The sequence below is a fragment of the Nuphar pumila genome, chromosome 10 (assembly GCF_984573655.1).
Source record: "Nuphar pumila chromosome 10, dmNupPumi1.hap1.1, whole genome shotgun sequence".
Lineage (NCBI taxonomy): Eukaryota > Viridiplantae > Streptophyta > Magnoliopsida > Nymphaeales > Nymphaeaceae > Nuphar > Nuphar pumila.
In genome coordinates, this window is record NC_143258.1 from 4,148,675 (window position 1) to 4,166,159 (window position 17,485).

Consider the following 17,485-nt stretch of genomic DNA (forward strand, 5'->3'; position numbering starts at 1 on the left):
AAGCCTTTGAGGAGCCACATAGAGGGCTCCCAAAGGAGTCGTTGGGGGCTCCCCAACGACTCTTTTGGGGAGCCTCCCTAGGTGGCGCAAACCACAAAAAAGAATAAGAAAATAAAAATAAAAAGAAATTGCAATCATATTCCAAATGGAATATGCGTAAAATACATGAAATGACTAAACTACCCCTACAGCTAATAATAGAGAAATATATTATATATATATAATTGGGTAGATACATATACATATATACCATATATGTATATGTATCAACCTTTATATATATATATATAATATATATGATTACACGGGTTAAGGAATATATTTTAACACAGGGTCACGTCCCTGCATCGGGTCACCTTACCTGCGATCGGATCCAACTCCTGGGTCCGATCGTCCATCCCTTGTGGGTCGGGTTCCCTGGTCGTGCCAGGTTCACGCGAGACAGGCCCGATCTGGTCCTGTTTTGCATCATTCTCTCCTGATTGGGAAAAAGTCGGCTCTGACAACTTGTTGTCTCCACAGTAAGCATATAGATCAGACACATTGAAGATAGGTGAGATGTGCCAATCTTCAGGCAGTTCAAGGAGGTAGGCATTCGGACCTAATCGTCGGATGATCTTGAAGGGGCCATATTTCTTAGGACTCAATTTACCATAATTACCCACTGGGAAACGCTCTGGACGCAGGTAAACCCATACTAACTGACCAACTTGAAATTGAATATCACGAAAACCCTGGTCTACGAAAGCTTTGTAGGCTTCGTAGCTTTTAACAAGTTTGGCGCAGACCTGTCTGTGGATATCACGCATGTACTCAACGACATCAAATGTGTCTGGGGCTGGGTCCAGAAGACTAGACACAGGTGCTAGATCTACGACATGGGTTGGTAACCGCCCATAAACTACTTGAAAAGGAGACTAGCCCGTGGACCAGTTGATGGAACTGTTATATGTGAACTCGGCTTGCGGCAAGACTAGGTCCCATGTTTTGACATTCTCCCCAACTAGACTCCTTAGCAAGTTCCCTAGGGTGCGATTTACAACTTCGGTTTGGCCATCGGTTTGTGGGTGGTATGCACTGCTGAACTGGAGCTTGGTTTTCAATAAGGCCCATAACGATTTTCAAAAATGGCTCATAAAGTGTATGTCACGATCTGAGATGATTGTGTGGGGCAAACCATGAAAGCAGACCACGTCCTTAAAGTAGTACGAGGCTACTAACGAGGCGTCGATGGTTCGCTTACACGGGACAAAAATAGTCATCTTGGAAAATCGGTCAACCACAACTAAGATGGAATCAAAACGACACGAGGTTCTAGGAAGACCCACAATGAAATCCACGCACACATGTTCCCAGGGCCGCTCAGGGATAGGCAACGGAGTATACAAACCACTATTCTGACATCGACCCTTGGATACTTGACACACTCGACAACTTTGAACAAACTTGACAACATCTTTGCGCATTTTGGGTCAAAAGTAGCGTTCATCTAATAGAGCGAACGTCTTATCATGTCCAAAATGCCCAGCTAGTCCCCCTTCATGTAACTCGGAAATCAATTGAAGTCTAAGAGAGAAAGCAGACATACATAACTTAGTACCTCGAAAGAGATAACCGTTATGTATACTGAACCGTCAATCCCATCCAACTGTTTTGATATCCCTGCTACTTCTTTGTTCATGCGCAACATATTTTCTTGCATTTTGGTCATCATATCCATCATACGCATCATCGGATCTTCGTTACCGGTTTCCTCCCGCTCTTTTCCACTTGCAGGATCGTTCCTCGCCTCTTAAGCCATGCCGCTGACGAAGGAGGAAGGTTGGCGCTCTGATACCACTTTGATGCAGCGAGGGGATCGGCTTCGATGCACTTGGTTGCGGAAGACGATGGCACGACTCTCACGGTCGTGCGATGCGCAGAAGATAAGAAGAATGTCCACCGAAAACGATGGCACTTGCTTTTATTTCAATATGATTCTCAATCGAACAATAGGGTGAACATAAACAAAATAAGACAAGCAATAGAAAAAGAATAAAAGAAAACCCAAAGAAAAACTTTTGACAGAAAAAAAGAAGGTTGCTGCAATATTCCCGATTCTCTCCCTCACGCAACCGTAGAAGAGGGTTTTTAAAGCCTGCTAGTGGACCCAGGTCTCGGGTCCGATCCTGGACCCGAGACGTCTTCACTCTGCAGATGGATCTGGGACGATCTGGGCCTTCCCTCGTCTGGAGTAGGTGCACAGGGTCACGTCCCTGCATCGTGTCACCCTACCTACGATCGGATCCAGCTCCTGGGTCCGATCGTCCATCCCCTGTGGGTCGGGTTCCCTGGCCGTGCCTAGGTCACGCGAGACAGGCCCGATCTGGTCCTGCTTTGCATCACATTGTTAAGTAAACTTGACCATACAGATTGATCCTCATAGTTCATTTATTTTTTAACGTCTTGAACTAATAAATTTAAATATTAAAAATTATATTTTAAATAAGGATAAAATTAATGGTCCAAATTGCACCAAGATATAACAATAAAAAAAGGGCTTTTCACATCCAAATTGCTAGACTTAAAACATGGATTGTACTAAATGAATCATGTGAATCCGCCTCTACATGAAAATTCATGAGTAGGTGAGACTTTGAACTCATTGATAGTATGTATATCTGTACCAGAGAGTAAGTAATATGATATATGAGAGAGAGAGAGAGAGAGATTCTGAAGGGGCTTGGTCTATCATCTATGGTTGCTGAGGCCTGGGCCAGGCAGGCTTCCAGTCTGCTAGGCCTTCAGAAGACCCACTAGAACCCTTCCCATATTCCTCCTTAAAAGGAGATATATCCAACTTAATTAAGGTTTTCGTATGTCTGATGTTTTATGCCTGAAATGCCAAAGATGTATAGATTCCAAAACAATTTATTAGTGTGTGAATACAATTCTGTTTCCTACATTTACACTTTAGAATTGATCTAGATTGATTCATAATGCAAGCATTCCCCTGTGTTTTTTCCTCTCAGCTCCTATGACGAGGTATCAATTTCTATTTATGAGCTACATGTTCTTTTAATGCTTGTCTCTTCTATGCCCAACAAATTTCCCCTACAAATACTCTAACAATATAAAAAATATTCATGAAGACCATAACTGACGAAATAGATAGTAGTTTCCAACAGAATACTAATCTGATAAACGCTTTTGGTATGACAGTGCATTTCTTTTGGTGCATTGATATATCTGGACTCATATACATTACTAAGCACAGAGAGAAATTTCTCCTTAAAACTTTTGTTTTTCTGTTAAAATAAATTTATTAAAGGTCATGTGTTTTTATCAAATCCTAAGTGGTTTCATTTGTTGTTTCTCTTAATTCTTTAACTGGCAATTATTTTCTTTTTTTTCTGTTATAGAGAATGAAAAAATTATAAACTATGTATATTAGTTTCTCATGATAAAGATATGAATGACCAAGTTACAGATATGGAGAACATACCAACATAATGTGTCGAATACAAGAGAAGGAAAGTAATAAATGTAATAATTATATTGCATCCATGTGAAAATATATGTATATATATACGAGTCACTAGAGTATGAGAACTACCATGTGAACCTTGATTTTCATGAATTTTTTGTTTTTTTTCTCTTAAATCTAACTGTACGGATGTGACCTACATGGTTTTATAAGAACCAGCTCTTGAATCATCTAATTATGATGCATAAACAAGAGTTTTTAAGGCTTTAAAATCAAGGGCTCATAATCTTAATAAATATTCAAGCATCCAAAAATTGTATTTTTTTCATTGAAAATATTTGATCCAACAGCTAATTCCTAGCAAATTCACCATGCCAAACACAGCTACATGGATGGATTTGAAAAAAAAGTGTTGGAACTGTCCAGTTCACACGGTAGTTCCCATATTTCTAGTTCTCATGTTCAGTACGTATGTATTATGTATGTTTGTATATATATCGTGTAGATTGTACTTTAGGTATTTCTTGGAATGTATTTTTTTACTTTTGTATTTTGATACTTCATGCCCTAATGGCATTTTATTCTTTAGGCTGGCTAGCCGTTAGGTCCCTCTCTGTTGTATATATATACGTTACATATCACCGTTTGAGGTATGCTTCTTCTTGAGCAGTGCCTTGTGAGTATTGGGAACTTCTTGCTCTTCTTAGACCTATTTCATTACAGCTTGCCAACCTGAAAGCAATTATAGTGTTACAACTCATGTTAATTTGCTTCAAGCATGAAACTGTTAGGTTGTTGAAAACAGATTACTTTTCTTCTTTATTGTGGTTGCTTTAAATAGATATTTTGAAAAAACAAAGCAGTTTCTATAAGCCACACCATCAGCATTTTCAATATACACAATGTGAACGTAAATCTCCAGACAATGAATCCTCCTTTACACCTAGATGCAACCTCAGAATCCCTGTACAGATGGTATATACTAATTCTAGTGGAAAGTACAACTTGACTATAAATAGCACATGTAATAGACTGTTTACTGTCTTTTTTTTGTTTTAATAAATCATAGAAAAGGAAGGCACGTTTTTGTCTTTCTTTTTTTTCTGCCATGGTTGCTTGGAGATATCTTCCAGTGGCAATTGAAACCCAAATATGTTGGTTAGGTAGCATGATTCTAGCAATGCAGTCATTACATCAGACCTGTATATTGTGGATAACATATTACAAAGGAAAATATAAAGTAGGAATGCTCGCTGGTACCTTTTCAAATGTGAAGATCCTAAACGCCAACAATGTGAGAAACTGGAAGAGAGGAGGCATTGGTATCTCCTCCGATACATTTTCCTGAAAATCCAAATCTCAAGTTAACTTCATATCCTTCGGCTCAATAATTTTCTATTAGTTTCCAACATTACACACACGTGTGTGTGTGTGCACCCACAGTAAGTATCAATATCAACATATTCTAGCTTGTGATTCTTGAGCAAATATTATAGATTGTGGCCCCAACACAATTTGCTCAATGTGTTTATCAGACATTTCCTACAAAAAGAAAAAGGAAATGTTTCACATAATAAACATTGAAAATACGAGATGATAAAATAGCAACATCAAGTCAAAATGTAATATCTTTGATATGGACAAGGTGTTGAGGGAGTTACTTTTTATGTTAAGGTCATAATTGTCATTTTTCATCTTCCTATGTAAATAAGACTGTCTTATACATAAGGGCCTTTTTGTCACTGCCCTATTTTTTGTAAAAGGTGATGTATATGATGCTAATAGTGAATACGAAACAGGCATCTTTTTGTGTGTACCTTAAAACTCTCTCTCCCCTATCATTTCTTCTTCTTCTTGCATTTTCCCTCTTCTCCTAGCTCTTTTCTTTTCCTTATTTCTCACCATCAGCTTACGACACACTGAAATCTACTGCAATGGTGACTTGAAGATGGTATCAGCGCATTAAAGACACTTAAAATGGGTCTCTTCACGTGGAATACAGGTTCATGAAGTGAAGCCCCTCCTTGAAGAACTACTGGTGAGAGTTAAAGGAATCAGTGCTTGGGTCTTTGAGATTAGATTTTTTTTTTACAGAGCTTATTTAGAAATTTTTTTTCTGAATCATATGAAGCAGTATTGAGGTTTTATTTATATTTCCTGTTACTGACAAGTGTGGGGATTTTCTGAGGTAATCTCAAGTCTGGCCCAATTTTGGTGGCTATCATTCAGTTGAACAGGCAGATAATGTCGTCTAAATTCCTGGAAAATTTTATGCAAGGTGAAAACCACAGAAAAATTGGCTTGGGATCAAATCTTGAGGCTTATTTGTAGTAGCGGCAGTCTTTGACAGTGGGTTTCAATTTAAAGGTGGATTTCGTTGCTGTTTGTCCCTTTAATTGTGAGTCTAATGTGGAGAAATGCTTACACTCATGATTTTGGCATGATGGTTACCAGTCCCTTTTATATTATGTTAGCAGCATCTAGTTATGCATATCTAATCTATATAGTGGCTTGTAGCATGATCCCATTTGCTTGAATTAGTTGTGTATGAAGATTGTGTGAAGACTGGAAATAGTTAAGAGGAAGTTTACCTGGTATTGAAACCCGATTAAAGATGGAACCTAATCCCAATGTTGGTGGACCAAAGAGATTGGAGTTCTAGAGTGAACTCCAATGAAAGAGGCGCTATGGTGTGTGCTCAAGGAATGACCTTTTTCATTACGTTACCATAGCTGATATGACATGCAAACAAGGAAAAAACTAAGGAAAAAATGAAGATAGAGTAGAAGAGTGGAGCAATGAGAGGAGAATAAGTAGAGAAGACAATAGTTAGGGCAACAAAAAAGGTTTTCTTTTCTCACCCCTTTTCGTAGCATATATGTACAGTTATGAGAAAAACAGGCTTTGGACAGAATTTCCCTTACATAAAGACAAAAGGCTATTACTCTAAAGAATTGAAACAATTACAGAAAAGACCCTGTTATAAATATCATTCCCAAACACTCCCCCTCAAGTTGGGGAATAAATGTCTAACATCGCCAACTTGTTACAAATTTCTACAAGTCTAATTTTGTTTACAACTTTGGTAAGGATGTCAGCCAATTGGAGCGGTGAGCGAACATAATGGACATCAAAAAACTTGGCTGTTGGCTCCTATCTTCTCTCTAATGAAGTGACAATCCATCCATTTCTATATGCTTGGTTCTCTCATGATGAACTGCATCTAATGTTATTTGTATGGCAGCCTTGTTATCACAAAATAACGAAATAGTTGCCTTTACTTTTAGTGTCAACTTTTTGACTAATGATTTCAGCCACATACCCGTTAAAATATAGTATGTGTATGGATCTGGATCCAGATCCATACACACGTTAAATAAAACACATGCATATATTGTTTCATTAATGGCATTCTTGTAATACTCATGTAACATTGTCTCATTGTATATCTACTCTTTATTATAAGGCTTAGGGCTTGGAGGTCGAGTGTGTGTGCGTCGCCCCAGCCATTGTGCATCTCCCTCTCTCTCTCCCTTTTCTTGTCTCCTGTGAAAGTTGAACCACATACACACGAAATCTCATATGGTATCAGAGATAGTGGTTGTGGAATCCTATCAGAGGCGTGTTCATCGAGATCTGAAGAACCAGGTTTTACATCCCTTCTTTTATTCTCCATCTTTCCCCTTTGAACTCCTGCTACTCGTTCTTTTTCTTATTCTCAAAGAACCAGGTTTTACATTTCTTTTATTCTCCATCTTTCCCTTTTTTAACTTTTGTTACTCGTTCCTTTTGATTCTCGTTCATCCTCACACTTCATAGTGCTTAATATCATCATTGTCTGTCTGTCTTCTCCACCATTAACGATTGTTGCAACTATTACACCATTAACGTCTGTCCTTTTTCTTCGATATCAACGACTGCAGCCATCTCACCATTAACGTATGTCTTTCTTTCCTCGATATCAACGACTGCAGTCATCACTTCTAATAAAACACCTCTCTGATTGCAGCCATCACTTTTAAGTGTTCTCCTCTCTGATTGCAGCCTGTTTGATTCATCTTTGATTGCAGTCTCCCTTTTTTATTCCAGAAGTTTTACTTTTATTGTTGTTTTAGTGTTCTCTGTGCAACGCCTATAGGCAGAATATAATAGTTTACAATCTTGATTCTGAATCTGCAAAAAAAAAAAGGGGGGGGGGGGTCTTTTCACCATATTGGTAGCACAGGTACATGCTTTATTGAAGTTCTACTGATTGATTAAGTGATCTCAAATCTGTTTGTTTCTTTTCATTAGTCTTGTTTGCAATATTTCCTTGTTCCATTGATATGGATTACTCCTCGCCATCCGGTTCCTCTGCAAATTTCTTGAGTCAGCTCGTTACAGAAAAACTTACTCATTCCAATTTTTTGACCTGGAAGAGGCAAATACTTCCTTTTATACGGAGTCAGGATCTCGATGAACATCTGGATGGTTTAGTTCATATACCACCATGGCTTATTTTGCAGGAAACCAAGGATGAGAAGGGTGACAATTACCATTTCTATTAAAAATCCAGAGTATACAGCTTGGAGGAAGAGGGATCAGCCTTTGGTTGCTTATATTACGTCAACACTCTCTCAAGAAGTATTGGTTACTCTTTCAGATGATTGCACTGTGGCGGATCTGTGGAGTAAGTTGTCTCAGACATACTCTCAGATATCAGAAGCTCGAGTTATGTACTTAAAAATTGAGTTTCAAAGTTTGAAGAAAGGCTCCATGACAGTCATGAAATACATAAGCCGCTTAAAGAGTATTACTGACCAATTGGCGATTATTGGAAGTGCTATTGCAGATAAAGATAAAGTTCAACAACTCCTCAATGGATTGGGCCCTGATTTTGACATGTTTACCACAGCTTTGTCATGCCTTCCTAACTTGCCCAACTTTGACGATCTTCAAGCGAAACTTCTCCAACATGAGATGATTATGAAGCAAAGGGCAGAAGGAAATGAATCAGCTCGTTCTCATTCAGTTTTGGCCATGGACACTTCTGTAGGTTTGGGACGAGGGAATGGAGGGCATCAAGGAGGCAGAGGTCACGGACGTTTTGGGCGGGGAGGACGTGGTATCTTGCCTACACATAACATTTCAGGTGCTTTTAATACAGGGAATCAGAGGAGAATGCCCACTTGTTTCTTATGTAACAAAAGAGGACATGTGAAAGCTGATTGTTGGTTTAATCTACAGAATAGAGGAAAAATAAACAAAATTGAAAATAAGTCAGCTACTACTGTGGACACGAAAGCGCCATCTACAGATGTGCAACAACTTTTGTTATCAGCATTGTCACAGATGACGATCAAGCAAAATGAACAAGGCGAGTGGTATGTTGATTCCGGTGCAGCCACCCATGTTACGGGTAATGCGGGTAAGTTATCTCACTTATTGCCTTATTTTGAAAAATGTAGTATAGTTACGGGAGATGGAACTTATCACTCCATTAGTCATACTGGCAGTGCACATACTGTAATGTCCGGAAAAAAAAATGAGTCTGACACGTGTCGGACACGCGCTAGGCATGTGTCAGACACGTGTCTCGGTCGGCCAATGATACTGGATCCGAGCCAGACCCGGATCCGGGCTGCTTCTCGAACTTTCGAGAAGCCAGTACACCCCCCTTTTTATAAGGGTTCGGGTGTCTCAGGCAAGGGCATTTTCCCTCGCACAATTCTCTCTCTTCTCTCGCTGCCCTTTTTCTGTCGCTGTCGCTTCCACCCTCCGACCGACGGCCGTGCGAACGGCTCTCTAGCAGCCATCTTGGTGGCAGTCGACCCCCCTCCTCCGTGCTAGCGTCGGTGACCCGCCGTCTTCACCTTCTTCTCTGGCGACTCGCCGCCGGTTCCCACAGGTGGGTACCCTCTCCTCTCCTCCCGGAACTCGTTTGTCGATAGGGGGTGCCCCTGTCGCCGTCGGTAGAGGGCTTGGCCCCCTGTCACGGTCGGTTTATCGGCAGGGGGCGGAGCCCCCTGTCGCTGCCTGTTTGCCAACAGGGGGCGGAGCCCCCTGTTGTGTTGGTTTGCCGATAGGGGGCTCTGCCCCCTATCACTTCGGTTTGCCGGCAGGGGGCGGAGCCCCCTGTCGCTTCGGTTTGCCGGCAGGGGGAAGAGCCCCCTGTCGCGTCGGTTCGCCGACAGGGGGCGGAGCCCCTTATCGCGTTTGTTTGCCGACAGGGGGCGGAGCCGCCTGTCGCTTCGGTTTGCCGACAGGGGGCAGAGCCCCTTGTCGCTGTTGTGTTGCCGGCAAGGGGCTTCGCCCCTTGTTGCTTCGGCTTGCCGGCAGGGGTGTCGGCAGGGGGCGGAGCCCCCTGTCTTGTCTGCCGGCAAGGGGTTCCGCCCCCCTATCATTTCTGTGTGCCGACAGTGGGCTCCGCCCACTGTCGCTTCTGTTCGCCGGCAGGGGGCTCCGTGTAAAGACCACGTTTAAAAAAAAAAAAGTTGTATCGGACTCGGGTCAGGTCCGGACCCGACCCGGGCCCCATATCGATAGGGTTTTTTTAAGCCCTACACAAGAGAAAGGGTTTTGCGAAAACCCTTTCTCCTGTGCGCCGCACCCCCCACCACGCCTGTGACCCGATAAAGGAAACCCATCGGGGTTTCCCCATTTATCGCCCCCCCTCCCCCCCCCCCCCCCCCCCGAGCTCTTTAAGAGCGTCGCAGGAGGGCGAGGGGAGGCACGCCTCCCCTCTCGAGCTTCCTCCTCCTCGTGTCGACCTTCCTCTACTCCTTCCCTGCGCACGCCGCCGACGTCGATCGCCGCCGCCGCGACAACCACGGCCGACCAACGACCCCGACGACCCTCTTCCCAAGTACGTCATCCCCTCCCTTCGTCTCACTCTCTGTCACCTCGCCGGAAGGCACGACAGAAGGCTGATGGCCCCTGCCGTGCCCACCCTCTTCACCTTCCTCTTTTCTCCCTTCTTAAGGGTTTGGCTGGGAGGTAGGCAGGCATCGCACGGCCCTTGCCGCACCCTACCGCTCCCTCTATGACCATCGGAGGGTCGACAGGGTGCCTGCAGGCCCCTGTCGTCTTCCCCCCCCCCCCCCTCTCTTCCTGATGGGCTATCGGACGACCGACGAGAGGTCGGTCATTCCCCTGCACTCTCCCGCTTCCCCCCTGGCCATGACCCTGCCATCCCTTGTTTCGCGAGCAGGGGCCGAGGCCCCTGTCATTTTCCTGTTTTGTCAGGTAGGGGCAGGGGCCCCTACCATTATTCGTTCTTCAGGCAGGGGCCTCGCCCCTGCCATTTCCTCGTTAGGTCAGGTAGGGGTTGCAGCCCCTGCCGTTTTGTCTGGCAGGGACCGAGGCCCCTGCCATTCTTTGGGTTGCAGGGGCTGAGGCCCCTGTCATCCAACTTTGTCAGGCAGGAACTGAAGTCCCTGCCGACTGTTACTCTTGTGAGGCAGGCCGTTGGCTGTAGTGTCTAACAGGGGCCGAGGCACCTGCCATTCACTGCTTAGCAGGCAAGGGTTGATGCCCAGCCGTCTGCTGTCCTATTTTTCGTGGTTTGGTCAGGCAAGGGCTGATGTCCCTCCTGTTCGCTGTTTGATCAGAGATCGTGGGCCAATATCGTCCTATTTTCTTTTTCTGTTATGAAGGAGCCTTGACCCTGACACTCATCAGTTTCCGCTGACAGGGCGGGTCTTACCGTTGCCCTTTTGTTCTTTTGACAGCTATGTCATAATAACTCTCACACACTTTTGCAGACTTCGCATCGAACCTCGCTCTGGCTCCGCGGCCTGAGCCTCGTATCATCTACACCCGTAGACGCACGCAATTGCACGACGTCACGAGGTAGGGAAAAGTCGCACGAAGGGTTTGTATAAATGAAATAAATTATAAGGATTATGTGATAGAATAGTTTATTTGGCATGCATTCTTACTCGTAGAATTTCTTAACTGGTGATTGTCTGTGTTGTGTTTCCGCTTCCGTATTCTTTTGAAATTACATGCTTATTGTGAGCTCTACGAGTAGACTCATTGCTAGAAAGATCTCATTACTGTATTTCCGCCTTGCTCACCGTTATAAGTTACTATATATGCCTTATTGGTTATTGCCTGATGAATCTTGTATGAGACTTCTTGTTTCTTAGTATTCGAGCATGCCAAGTATAATACAAATTTTTATAAAACTTTGTGATGGGTTATCTATCGAGAAACCCACAAATTTACTATCGTAATTAGACCTGAAGACATGTATGATACAAATAGTACGGGAGGTCATTGAGTACCTCGAAGTGATCAAGCAACTCTTTATTGATATCAATGAGATAATACCGGCCTCCACAGGCCCATTTGCTCATAGGGCAATACATGTCATGCATGAACCAAAAGTATCATAAAACATTATATGTTGCCCTCTCATCGTAGTCGTACCTCTAGGGAGGTACAACCATACTTTTTGGACAGGTACGTCCCATGTGGGTTACGATGGTTGGAGGATGAGGTTGTAGCAACCTCGATGCGTGCAATTAGCACAATGCTGAGATCACATAAATGGTGATAATTCGCCTTCACAGGCAAGATGCTCGAGTGGGTCTAATAGACCAGAGCATGTAGGATGGGGCGGCGATTAAGAAACCCCCGTCGTACCCATTCGACCTTCTCGGTTCATCAAGGGAGAGGATGGATGGTACAAAAACTCCGATGGACAGGTTGTTAACAACCACCCCACGGGCAAAAGGCTCGGCTTCCCCAATCATCGGAATTAGGGGAATTGGGATTACCATAAATTATCCTAGGTGATAACTCATAGGTACTTCTGCAGAAGTTGGATGCATCCATGGGCCACGAATGCCTTTGGGATTTACTCTCTTGGTCACTGACTGTCCTCTTAGGAGCGGACTCAGTCAGCCATCCGGGTTAATGAAAACACCTGACATAATAAACCCCCGGATCGGTCTCGGTTGTTTCTACGTTTTGCGTCTATGCGTACCCACAGGCCAGTTAATATCAGAACTTAAAGAATATCTTCTTGAATAGTTGTAGATGATTGAGACTTACACTGCTTGAAATACTTCAACTAACAGCTCTTTGTACATATTACACCTGTTAGAATAGATTACAATTGTATTGATTGTTTAAATATCATAACTGTTTATCTCATAAATGTCCTGTTTTATTTTTATTCTATTTATATGTTCGTGCACCTACTGGTTTGTTATGAAACTGACCAATTTCATGGGCAGGTGAGGAGTAGGACTGCACAGGCGGCCAATGGCGTGGTGCAATATGGATCAAGAATTATCTTCTTTCTGCTGGCGGCTTGGCTCTGAGTCTTTTTGAGTTTTCTTTAGATTATTAAACTTTAGAACAAAATGCTCATTTTGTAATAAACTGCAGATTTTTAATCTATTGTCTTATTTCTTCAATTACTTTAAGTTGTTGTCCATGTGAATGATGGTTTTTCAGCTAACGTACCCAGGATTGTTGACTTGTGCTCCTTTCTAAATATCTTCCGCTGTCGTTTTTAAAAGTTAAAACTTTAAATCTTTGAAAGGTTTTTCGATAAGGTTTTTGAAATCACAAGTCGAAATTTTGGGGCGTTACACTCCGCCCCCTGTCGATGTTGGTTGCCGCCTGCCACCTGTGTTGTTCATTAGGGATTATGTTTTCATGTCCCTCCTGAGTGGTCAGGCTCTTGTTTCACCTTTGTCCTATGTTAATCTCTTTGCGCTTGCAGGTTGCACGACGGAGCGTACTCGTGTCTCGTGGCCTGAGACTCTTCGCACTTACGCTCGCAGGCGTTCAGGAACTCACAACTCCCCAAGGTAGGGGAAAGTTGCGCGAAAAGACTTTGAATGATCAAAACTGAATTAAAGAAAAGATAATTAAACAATATATATACGTATACATATAAGCTATATGTACATTCTTTAACTCAAGGACGCGGTTTCGCGATCCTTGTCCTGTTTACTTTCCAGCACTTTACTTTCTACTGTTGTCGTCGCGCTATATGTGCCTAGGCTTTCTTTTCTGTTCTTTAACTCAAGGACGCGGTTTCGCGATCCTTGTCTTGCTTACTTTCTGTTGTCGCCGCACTATATGTGCCTAGGCTTTCTTTTCTGTTCTTTAACTCAAGGACGCGGTTTCGTGATCCTTGTCCTATTTACGTTTCAGCACTTTACTTTTTGTTGCCCCGCGCTTTATGCGTCTTGGTTGTTTACTGTTCAGTACTTTACTTTCTGTTTCCCCGCGCTTTATGTGCCTTGGCTGTTACGTTTCCGCACTTTACTTTCTATTGCCCCGCGCTTTTTGCGCCTTGGCCTTGTGCTTGACTTGCTTATTTATGCTTTTACTGTTTCGCTTATTGTCTGCGTCACGTAGATTGCGATCATGTTATTGTTTCTACTTTTCAGGTACCTCTAGAAACCGTTGTCAGCATCTGAGCTTGTTTTGAGTGTTTCCTTGTGGCTTGTGGCTTGTGGCTTGTGGCTTGTGGCTTGTGGCTATAAGCCTAGCCGCATTTCTTGGCAGTGTTATGTGATGCTTTGATGTGTAGCACGAAGTGAATAGGCCTCATGGTATGCGAAAGAGCACAATTATGAACATCTCACTAAATGGTAATCATGCGCCTTCACAGGCAAGATGTCCAAGTGGGTCGAATAGACCAGGGCATGTAGAGCAAGGCGATGATGAAGAAAAACCCATCATCGTACTTGTTCGGGTTGGTTCATCAAGAGAGAGGATGGATGGTACAAACCCTTCGATGGACAGGCCATTCATGGTCATTACGGGCAAAGATCTGGTTTCCTCAGTCATCGGAGGTAGGGGAAATGGCGTTACCATAAGTATCCTAGGTGGTAGTCGCCTGGCACTTCTGCAGAAGTTGGATGCATCCTTGGGCCTTGTTTAGCCTTTAGGGACTTACTCTCTCGACCATTGGTTGTTCCCTTAGGAGCGGACTCAGTCAGTCTTTCAGGGTATAATAAATTACATAGCATAATGAACCCTCGAATGGATCTCGGTTGTTTCTACGTTTTACACATTGTGCATACCCACAATGTCCAGATAATAATCAGATCACATTATGGCATGCTCACAGTTGTTGTTTGTTCTTTCTTCGGACTGATGCTTCTACCTTGCTATCAGTTTGTTATTTGCGATAGTTAGAAGGTATGCATGATAAGTCTGGTTGTGACTGCTTACAGTTAGATTGTTATCACTGTAATACTAGCCTTTTTGAGCTCATGATATCTTGGTTAGTTTTGCTATTTACCTGCGTCTGTTGTATCAGTTTTTATTTGCTTAGATTTGAGCATGCTTTAGATTTGTTGTTGTTCATCTTATTCTTTTTGTGTACCTACCAGTTTTCAGGATTGGCCCCATTTTTATGGGTGTAGTTGACAGGTAGCTCTTCTTACCGACGGCGGTGCAAATGCTACATGATCAAAGTCTCGCCTCTCTCGTCGACACGCTGGCTATTTGGTTTTGTATTTTTTGTTGTTTTGGGTAGATACCCTTTTGCTTTATACAAACTAAACCCTTTTTATGGATAAATTCTTTTCTATCTTTTGCTAACTATTTTGGCTTAGTTAGGAAATGACCTTGTGTTTGTGCTGGGTCTTTTTGCTAACGTGCTCAAAAGAATCGGCTTGTGCTTTTATCTAAAACCTTTGGTATCTTTAAAAATCTTTGCTGCAAACTCTGACTCTTGAAGGTAATTTCATTCAAATCTTCGTTTCTCAAGTCGAACTTCTAGGGCGTTACACATATCCCTATGTCAAAGTCCTCACTTCACTTGTCCAATGTGCTTTTTGCTCCTAATATTAAAAGGAACATTGTTTCTGTAGCTAAACTTGTTGACGATATGAATTCTTCCGTCAAATTTACTCCCTCTTCTGTTTATGTTAAGGATCTACGAACGAAGGAGACATTCGCTAAGGGGGAGCGACAAGGAAACATGTACGTCTTCAAGGAGATTCCTTCAGTGTCTTCGCCTTCAGTCTCAGTCCTCCAGTTGAAGTCGTCTAAGCATTCTTCGGTGTCTTCGCCTTCAGAGTCCTTGTTTTTCCCTTCATTGGAAGTTTTTAATTCATCTCATTGTAATAAGCCAGATATTTGGCATAGTCGTTTGGGACATTGTAGTCGGGGTTTCGTTGAAAATCTTGTATCTGATGGTCTTCTTCCAGAGTCTAGTTTATGTTCATTTTTTTATAATAATACTAAATGTTCTTCATGCGAACTCTGCAAAAGCCATGTTCTTCCATTTCATATTATTAATAAAAGGGCTTCAAAGCCATTTGAGATTATTTGTTCCGATGTTTGGGGACCCGCACCTATTCCTTCTCCTTCTGGCAGTCGTTACTATGTTATCTTTATTGATTTTTATTCCCGTTATACTTGGATATATTTCTTGAAATATAAGCATGAAGTTTTCCAAATATTTCAGGAATTCCATTCGATGGTCAAAACAAAGTTTTCTTGTGATATTGTGCATTTACAATATGACGGTGGAGGAGAGTATTTATCGAACGAGTTTATTGCCTTTCTTTGAGATAAATAAATAAGTCGACAGGTTTCTTGCCCGCATACCCCTCAACAAAATGGGGTTGCGGAGAGGAAATACAGGCATATTGTCGAGAGTGCGATGAGCATGTTACATGATAGTAATGTGCTCGTTAGTCTCTGGACAGAAGTTTTTCACACATCTGTTCATGTCATAAATTGTCTTATCTGGATCGGAAATCTCCCTATTATATTTTATTTGGGCAACATCCCTCTTATGGTGAGTTGCGTGTTTTTGGTTGTGTATAGTATGTAGATATTGATTCATCTCTGCGAAATAAGTTTCAGGACAAGGCCGTTAAGTGTAAATTTGTTGGGTATGTGGATGAATACAAAGGCTATCGATGTTATGACCCTACTACCAAACATATTAGGACCTCCAGAAATGTTGTTTTTGATGAACAAAATTTTCATGTCAATGAATCTGAAGAGTTGCCACCTCGAGAAGTAGAGGTATATGATCCATGGATGAGCGCAGATCTTTTCGCTAATACAGGAGAAACATGTCAGGTGAATTATCCTTCCTTCGGCTTGAGTAGGGAGTTAAATGACTCACAGATACATGTCGAATCATCTTCAGTTGAGCCAACCCCAGTAGAACGCTTCTCTGGACAGATATATACTAGACGGGACAAAAATACAGAGTCGAGGAATGTGGAAAGCATCGCCAATGATCCGGCTCAAAAGCCATCACGCATTAGGCATCCTATTCAACGATGGGTGAGTTATGAGACCTTTTCCCTTGATTTTCAGTTGTTTATGTCTCAGCTCACAAAACAGGATGAGCCCACTTGTTTTAATCAAGCTCTTCAATCCCATCATTGGACTGAAGCTATGAATGAAGAAATGGAAGCACTTCATGAGTTCCAGACTTGGGAAATAGTACCTCGGCCAGAAGGAAAGAATGTAGTTGGCTCAAAATGGGTTTATAAAACAAAGTAGAAGCCCGAAGGAAGTATTGACAGATATAAGGCGCGACTTGTTGCTCGGGGATTCACACAACAATATGGTGAAGACTACGATAAAACTTTCAGTCCGGTAGTCAAAATGGGTACAATTCGTGTCATCATATCCCTAGCAGTCGACCGAGGATGGAGGCTTAGACAGATGGATGTTAAAAATGCATTCTTGCATGGAACTTTAAAGGAGGAAGTGTATATGGAGCAACCTCCTGGTTATGCCGAGAAGGATCCTACTGCTTGGGTGTGCAAACTAAGGAAATCCCTATATGGATTGAAACAAACGTCCCGTTCTTGGTTTGAAAGTTTCTCTATGCAAATTCAAAGCTATGGTTTTAGAAGATACTCTCTGGATCACTCGCTCTTTATTTACCAAAAGACAGACATTGTTATACTTCTTCTTATATATGTTGATGACATTGTGATCACTGGGAGTTCAGATAATTATGTGCAAGACGTGAAGCAGTTTTTAATGAAAACTTTCAAGATGAAAGATTTAGGGGAGTTGAGGTATTTT

General features: G+C 42.4%; 1 protein-coding gene across 2 annotated transcripts in view; it reads right to left on the reverse strand.

The window, feature by feature from the left end:
- LOC149823296 (folylpolyglutamate synthase-like) overlaps nucleotides 1–17,485 on the reverse strand; it is a 105,923-nt gene that overhangs the window by 61,609 nt on the left and 26,829 nt on the right. For both annotated transcript variants that reach the window (XR_016434745.1, XM_090018765.1), the window contains exon 6: nucleotides 4,727–4,810. Coding sequence is in view for 1 of the 2 variants with exons in the window: in XM_090018765.1 (XP_089874891.1) it covers nucleotides 4,727–4,810 (84 nt within the window). In the remaining variant the exon portion in view is untranslated. The remainder of the gene's footprint in view (nucleotides 1–4,726; nucleotides 4,811–17,485) is intronic.